The sequence below is a fragment of the Antrostomus carolinensis genome, unplaced genomic scaffold (assembly GCF_000700745.2).
Source record: "Antrostomus carolinensis isolate BGI_N321 unplaced genomic scaffold, ASM70074v2 scaffold16451, whole genome shotgun sequence".
Lineage (NCBI taxonomy): Eukaryota > Metazoa > Chordata > Aves > Caprimulgiformes > Caprimulgidae > Antrostomus > Antrostomus carolinensis.
Window position 1 is genome coordinate 75,941 of NW_010292173.1, and position 8,241 is coordinate 84,181.

At 46.7% G+C, this 8,241-nt stretch overlaps 1 protein-coding gene across 1 annotated transcript in view; it reads left to right on the forward strand.

Annotated features, from left to right (window-relative positions):
• GALNT14 (polypeptide N-acetylgalactosaminyltransferase 14) overlaps positions 1-8,036 on the forward strand; it is a gene marked incomplete at its 5' end in the record, with an annotated part of 72,595 nt that extends 64,559 nt beyond the window's left edge. The window contains 2 exons of the mRNA XM_010176862.2: positions 7,190-7,309; positions 7,878-8,036. Of these exons, the coding sequence (XP_010175164.2) occupies positions 7,190-7,309; positions 7,878-8,036 (279 nt within the window). The remainder of the gene's footprint in view (positions 1-7,189; positions 7,310-7,877) is intronic.
• Between the last annotated feature and the right edge of the window lie 205 nt (positions 8,037-8,241).

Here is an 8,241-nt window from a genome sequence, read left to right on the forward strand (position 1 = left end):
TTGCAGGGTCAACTCTGCTGAAGTAAAAAACAAAGTTTTGGTGACAATTGGAACTTTCAGTGAATTGAATTTTTTGAAAAATATCTGGGAAAATCAGAATGGAAAGTGCTGCTGCAAGCTAGCGTTTCAGAATAAAATGGCATTGGTCTTTCTGAAATATCAATTGGATGTGATATTTTAAAATGAGGAATGTCATGCCAACAAGTTGGATTGTTTCACTTCCATCAAACACATTTTGGTTTGATGTTTCTGTGCAGTAAATTGTTGGAATTTTTCGTGCCACAAACTTTTCATCTTCCCATTTTGATTTTGCAGCAGTTTGCAATAGGTCAACCACTTCCTGCTGGATGGCAACTCTGTTTCTTGCGCACATGCAGGACCAACTCTCCAGGGGAACAGAAAAACTCACTACAAACAGATTGCTGAATAGCTACATTCAATACACGGTCAGGAATAGAGAAAAACCTTTTGCTTTTATCCTTCTCTGTCTTTCTAGGATAGTTCTGTCACTTGTACCCATGGTGAATATTTCAGATGAAAGCAGACTAGTTAAATTTTCATTGTGAATAGAAACTTTTATTTTAGTTACACAACTGTTACAAGACCATCTGAACTTGTGGATGACATAGGGGTTACAGTCACCAGGCTGTGTAGGATAGATTACACAGCAGTCCTGAATGCTATGTAGTTTTCTATTTAGTATGTCAGAACAGAGCAATAGTCTTCACTTTTAACATACTGAAGTCACATCTTGTTTACCCTGAGCTTCATTATTTGAAAAATAGGCTTAGCTAAATCAAAGCTGTGCTTTCCTGGCACTCAGTAAGTACTACAGAAATATCCTGGCCATCCAGATCCGTTTATTATCAGTGTTAGTTGCATTAATTGGGTTGTTTGATTGCCCTTCTGTAGGTGTCTCTCTGCTATGTTCCCCAAACCCTTTACCAAGATTACATACATGAAATCCTGGGACTGGGTGTGAGAAGATCTGAGCTTTCATATATCATGATGATTTGAGGAGAGAAACAGGAGCTGTCAGATGGCAATCAATTGCCCTTTATTTTAGTGTTTTCTATCTGTAGAACAGGGGAAGGGTGTTGTGAGCACTCTGGCCCCATCTATAGTTTGGATAGATTGAGAAGAGTACTCTGACTGCAGTGAAATCAGGTTTACAACTCTAGCAGATCTCACAAAACCTTCCCTGGTGGTGTCTGGTGTTAGTCTTGAATTACTAAAAGGGGCACTGAGGCACAAGAAGACCCCTCATCTTTGTGTAGGAGAGCTCTGTCTTCTCATCCCCGGGATACACTTGGCCCTTCCCTCTCCAAAAGTCTGGCAGCAGTCATGGGAGACTCTGTCCTCTGGGGTGGCTCTCAGAGGGACCTGCTCTTGAGTTAGTGACTGGCAGAAATCTTTGTGCAGTGCTGCCCATACCCAGGGCACAGTAGGCTCTGCCTACTCTTCTGCCCACCTGAGCCTTGGTAGTCTGTGTCTTCTTGTATTGCATTTACTAAATGAACTGATTGATTAATTTTTCACAAGATAAATGCATCTGAGGGAGAATAATTAATCATAATTTTGTCCTGGTTTTTCTGATGAAGATGTGAATAGTTGGGTTCTTTTTCAAACTGTCAGTTGATATTAGTCCATATGTCTTTGGAATAGACATTGGACTCTGGGATATATTTAAATCATTAGCAGTTCCAGGAAACCTGACATACTTCAGATAAAAAAGCAGAAGACACTTTGGCCTGGATACTCACATACATGTAAGGAGTAGCTGCAAGATTAATGTAAACTCAGTCATCTCCTAGACAAGTGAGGAAACAGTGGGAAGGTTGCAGCATGCATTTGCCAGGCCTGCACTCCAAAATACCTGGGCCTTGGAGCTGAGTGGCTGCCGTTGGGTTTGGGTGGCATGTCCCTAACTCTTATTGTGAAGGAAATTCAATGTGATAATCTGCCTGATGTGGCCCTGAAGCTTACCCCAGTTGGCTCAAGGATGTCTGTGGGCTGACTAGATCTGTGCTTTCTTTGGAGAAAATTTAGCATCTATCCAAACTAACCTGACAGTGTCCCTCCTGAGACATCTCAACTATAAAATTTATCTTCTGACCTTCCTCCCTTCAAAAGTCTTTGTTGTTCTCCTCCATGGGCATGTCCTGCCCCAGCTGTAGGCCAGCTGGAGCTGCAGGAGCTGGGCTGAGCTGGCGGAGTGGAGGTGCTGGCTGGCAGCAGTGTCACCTCCGCACCCAGGCTGCCGCAGACATCTTTTGTGTTTTGCTTTCCCTCTCCTGAGACGTGCATAAGAGCTAGTTGCATCCCAGGGCCTTTTGATGAGGGAAGCAGTTCGGTATCCTTAGGTGACCCATGCAGTTGCGTGCCTTGGGAAATCCTTCCCTGTGATTTTTAAAAAGATAATGATTGAGGGCTGAGGTTGTTCCCGGCTTCTTCAGAAATATTTCTCTCTAGCTGCTACCCCAGCTTTAGGGTATGGTTGACCTCTTCCTCAGCAGCAGAGCATGTACAGCTCTGTCATGTAACGCTGGGCTCCCATGGGGCTGCTCCTTGCTAGGCTGAGGGGCTCCTTTCTCCTTCTGCCAACCAGGCTACGCTAAGCCGAAGGTCACATTTTTAAAATAATTTCCTCAATTCACAATGATGCTGAGTAGCTGTGACAGGTGCCTGCTGAAATGATGCTAAAGCCTTGAAAACTACTCGCAACCCTCAGATGGGGGCTAGCGATATCCAAGGCTTTGGAGGAGGGGGATTGCTGGCTGTGTTGTGCAGCTGGTAGCTCTGCTCTCCCAGTCCACTCTCTTCCTCCTTGCTCTACCACTGCTTCATCAGGAGCTGCTTTGTCTTTGAAATGGCGGGACGTCTTGATCTCAGTTTCACCCCGTGTGTCTGATTTCCAGGGGTCAGCTCTCAACCCCGTTGGCATCTCTTCAGGCCAGTCAGTAGCCCTGAAGCCGTGTTAGCTCCTTGAAGGTCTCCATTCTTAGGAGTACTGTGGGCTGCCCCATTCACCACAACCCCCGGGGTGCAAAGCTCTGCTGTTGTTACTGCTCTGCCACCCACATGAGTGCTTGGTGTGCCAGGGTTTAGAAGTTAAAGTAGTTTCTCATGGGGAAGATAAGCAGGAATTTTCACCCTGACTGTTACAAACAAGGGAAGAGAATGGGCTAAGATAAAAATTTGCATGGCCATTTTCCTCTATTTTAACTCAAAGCTTTTTGTGGATTCTGTGCTGTTCAAGTAACTTTTATTTTTCCCCAGAATTTCTTCATTTTCTGCATCATTTTCTCTGGCTTTCATCTAGGGCTGAAAAAGAGACATGATTAGAACTGCATAAAACATTTTCAACAAAACTGGCTTCCATAAAAAGCCATTCTACTAAAATAGAAAAGCTGTGTGAAAATCTGTCAGTTTAGATAAAGACAGTAGCAGGACAGCCTGGGGGCAAGAGGGGAGGATCCAGTGTATCAGTCTACCAAACTGACACATATATCTAGCTCTATAGGCCTCACTTCTTATGATGAACAGCAGCTCAAGAGAGATGGTTACCACCACCCTCTCTACCCCATGGTGCTTTGCTTGAGAAGATGTGAATATCGGGAAGGCTTGAGCAGAGCCTGGCCTGGGAAAAAAGCATGGAGAACCTCTGGGTACAGCAGTCCTCCATGAAGTGCCTCAGTGAAGCAAGGAGGTTAAGAGATCCAGAAGTCTCACTCCCTGAGTTAGTTGGGGGATCTGACACATGTAAGAGTTACAGGATTAGCTTGCTGCTGCTGAGGCACCTTGTGCGTGTTGCTCAGGCCTTGTCCTGAGCTAAAATGACAACCAGTTGGTTAAAAATGTAAAGCAGGTTTCCAAAGCAGCTTGAAGCAGCGCTGGCACAGAGAACAGGTGTTGGAGCTTGCCCTGTCAGGCTTGGTTCTTCACAGATGCAGGACTAATTTGGCACCTGATTTCCCAGGCTGGTAGTTTACACAGCAGCTGACAGCATGCATGGTTGGGATGTCTGGAACGTAGGATCAGGTAAACTCTGCTCCATCTGACAAAGAAGAAGTAGTTGCCAGAAGGCCCTCTGAGCGCAGACTACAGCTTTGAAAATTAATGCTTGTTATATGCTGAAATACTGGGCAGCTCTTGCTGAGAAGCCTGTGGGCAGGCTGTTCAGAAAGCCAGGTTTGATTTCCATTAGCCGGTGGGGAGTAGTAGGCTAAGAAATGTGGGGTGTGAGGATCACAGTGTGAAGTCCTTGTGGATCTGGGTCTGCTGTGCAAAAGCGTGTTTTCCCTTCCAGGTGGCTAAGAACCTGAATGAAGTGGAATTTATACTCCCAGGAGTTAAATGCCTGTAGCTGTCTGTTTTGAAGTCGGGGAGAGGCGTAAAGCTGCTGACGGTGATAAATACCAAAGGGGTGGAAGTGTTTCCCTGCTCTAATAACTCATGCTAATGCAACCCAAAGCCTCCACCATTCAGAGTCGGGGGAGCTGCAGGTGTCCCAGCTCTGAGATCAGGACAGCCATTCTTCACTTTCCCCTCTGGCACTCAGGGTTGCAGTCTCCCAGGAGCACCTTCTGCCCTTCATTTTTCCAGATCCAGCCTAAACTGCCACGTGCTTGAGCGCTGCTTTCCCCTGCATTGCCAACATCCTTGCTCATTTCACTCCTCCCAGAGCTCTGACTCCTCCGTATCTGAGTTCTCAGCTGTTTTACTTTCTCTCTGCATCTTTTCTTTCACAGCAGCTTTTTCCTCATAGTCTGTACTCTGTGAAAGTATTTGCCTTGGCTCTTGAGACCAGTTGTGGAAACCCATTTGCTCAGTGGTGCGTTGACCCTGGCTGGACACCAGGTGCCCATCAAAGCCACTCTATCACTCCCCCTCCTCCGCTGGACAGAGGAGAGAAAATATAGCAAAAAGCTCATGGGTCAAGATAAGGACAGGGGAAATCATTCACCAATTACAGTCACGGGCAAAACAGACTCAACTCAGGGAAATTAGTTTATTATCCATCAAATCAGAATAGGATAGTGAGAAATAAAACCAAATCTCAAAACATCTTCCCCTCACTTCTCCCTTCTTTCTGAGCTTAACTTTACTCCCAAATTCTCTACCTCCTGCCCCACAGCGGCACAGTGGGACGGGGAATTGGGGTTGCGGTCAGTTCATCATGCATTGTCTCTGCTGCTCCTTCCTCCTCAGGGGAGGCCTCCTCACACTCTTCCCCTTCTTCAGCACGCAGTCCCTCTCATGGGAGACAGTCCTCCAGGAACTTCTCCAATGTGAGTCCTTTCCCACAGGCTACAGTTCTTCACAAACTGCTCCAGCATAGGTCCTTTCCATGGTGTGCTGGGCTCCTCCTTCCACAGGGCCACAGGTTCTACTAGGAGCCTTCTCCAGCACAGGCTTCCCATGGGACCATAATCTCCTTCAGGTATCCACCTACTCTGGCATGGGGTCCTCCACGGGCTACAGGTGGATATCTGCTCCACCATGGACTTCCATTGACTTCCATGGACTTCAGGGGGACAGCCTGCCTCACCATGGTCTTTACCACAAGTTGCAGGGGAATCCCTGCTCCATCACCTGGAGCACCTCCTCCACCCCCTTCACTGACCTTGGTGTCTGCAGTTATTTCTCTCACATGTTCTCACTCCTCTCTCTGGCTGCAATTACACAGTTTTTTCCTTCCCCTTCTTAAATGTGTTATGTAAATATGTTTAAATACCACAGAGGCACTACTACCATTGCTGATGGGCTCAGCCTTGGCCAGCACTGGGTCCGTCTTGGAGCTGGCTGGCAGTGGCTGTGTTGGATGTGGGGGAAGCTTCTGGCAGCTCTTCACAAAAGCCACCCCTGTAGCCCAAATACACCCTCCCTGGCCTTGCTCTCTGCAGCATGGTTATTGCCCTGCGCTAGTGAAGCCAGCCTGCTGTTGTCCCTCAGACCTGCTCACCTGCCCTGCCACTGCTCAGCAACCCACTTTCCATTTGCTCCCACTGCTGCTTGCCTGACTCCTGTCTCAGAGCTGTTTAGGCAGCAGGAGTTAATCCTGCTTTGCACCCTGGCTAGAGGCCCTCAGAAACCCCTTCAAGCCCTAATTTTAAAGTTAATACTCTCACAAAGTTATAAGCAAAAAGCTCGTTCCAGAAGTCACTCTCTGGGGTTACATTAAAGTGGGGTTTGTGGTTTCTGTTCAGCCAAAGCAGCTCTTGTTTGCTTGTGTCCACACAGAAATAGGAGGGAGATCTCCCTCCCTGGACAGCCTTAGATCCTCAGGAGGTGCTCTTGTGTAATAGAAACACAGATGACTAACAGAAAATGTTCAACTGGAATAAACAAACGTTGGAATAAACTTTTGTGAAATCCTGCTGGGCTAAGCAGTGTATCTGTACATACGTGATGTTTTGTCCAGTGCATTTGGAAATCCTGGTCAAACTATCAGCCTCTTCTCTTTTTCTCCTAAGAAAAACATCCATGGGTGGAAAAGGTTGTCAGCCCAGAGAGCTTTACACATGATGAAGAGTCTCTGCTCCCCCAGAGATTATTTCTTGGGATGAAGAGTTGATAAAGAGCAGGTGAACATGAAAAGCAGCATGAGGAAAAAAAACCTCCAGGACAGCCCAGGGGAGCAGGAGCAGCAGTGGTCATAGCAAACCAGTAAAGCAAACATTTGGAGTTTGGTCCAACTCCTTTGATATAAAGGGGAGGTTTACCCCTGTTTTTTGTGATATTTAGGAATTGAATCCTGGGAATTGCAAACATTTGCTGTATATCACCTCTTCTCTCCCCCTGCTAGCTGTAAATCATTTGCACTGCTCTTCCTTGGAAAAAAAGAGGATTGCACATTGTGTGGTTGCAAATTTTTCCCTCTTTTGCCATTTTTCCATTCCTCTGTTCCCCAACCACAGGCCAGTTCTGGCCATGAAATCTTTTGCCTCGTGAACCATTTTCTTACATTAGCTTTTGTAGGCATTTTCTTTGGTACATGCAGCCCCCCAGTGACAGCTGCAACTTTGAGGAGGCTTGAAACATCCTAGTGACCTGTCCTGGTGCCTCTTGAAGTCAATGGGGTTTGTGCTTGGTTTCCGAGAGGGCCAAAGTGTTTGTTTTCCAGATAAAAGAATACCAAGAATCAACCCTGATCTCTCACCTCCTTTCTTTTTCTTCCTTTTTGCAGGAATGGATGTATACATACAACCACCAAGTCCGCCAGCAGCAACTGTGCTTGTCCGTGTACACCCTCTTCCCAGGTTCCCAAGTGCTGCTATCACCTTGCAAAGAAGGTGACAACAAGCAGGTGAGCCCTTTAACTGATCCCTCATTTTCTTTGAAGTTCCCTTTTTTTTCAGCATAGTATTACTGCACATCAAATTGCCCGTGTGTTCTGACTTCCTCTGGGAAGCAGAGTCTATCTGGGAGTACAGACTCTGGCCTGTTTGGCCCTTTGCCTCTTAAATGAGTGTGTTGATAAGGATGTCTATTAGTGCGGGTGGTGATCTGGATACTTATCTGCAGAAGTCAAACCAAAACTGGCAATTTAGTTCACACAGGCTGCCAGTCAGCCAGCAGATGCGAGCATTTCTCCGCAGTTAATCATCGAGCTGGCATTTGAACCAGTGACCTGGGAAAAAGCTGTTAGTAATATATTATCTTCCTGAAGTCAGGCAGAGGCTGAGCTTAAATGAGTGTGCTTCTGATGGCAGAAATGCTCAATGTGTGCTCTGCTGGGTGTGGGCTGGGGGACCCTGTACTTCCCAGCATCAGGCCACAACGGCTTAGTGATGACTGTCCTCTTGGTGCTGGAACAGTACAGTAAAAACATAATGAGGAAGGAGCTTGTTCACCCCTGTTTCTTCTCTCCTCAGCGATGGGGTAAAGTTGGGTCACACATTGAACATATAGCTTCACGCTTCTGTTTGGATACTGAGACGATTGGGGACACAAATGAGAGCACCAAAGAGCTTGTCATCAACCCTTGTGAGAGCACAGCCATGAGTCAGCGCTGGGACATGGTGATGTCTTGACTTGCTTGAGGACTTACACGGTGGGGATGGGCACCGAGACGTTGCTACACGCAGCCAAGATGCACCAGAAGGAGCTCAAATGCAAAACCATTGGGGGTCTTTGTGTATTATGGGACAGGAGAAGAATCATTCTAATAAAGATAAGGACATGGCGCTCCAGGTTGAACAACGGATGTTGTCTGCAAGGCACGTAACCGTTATTGGC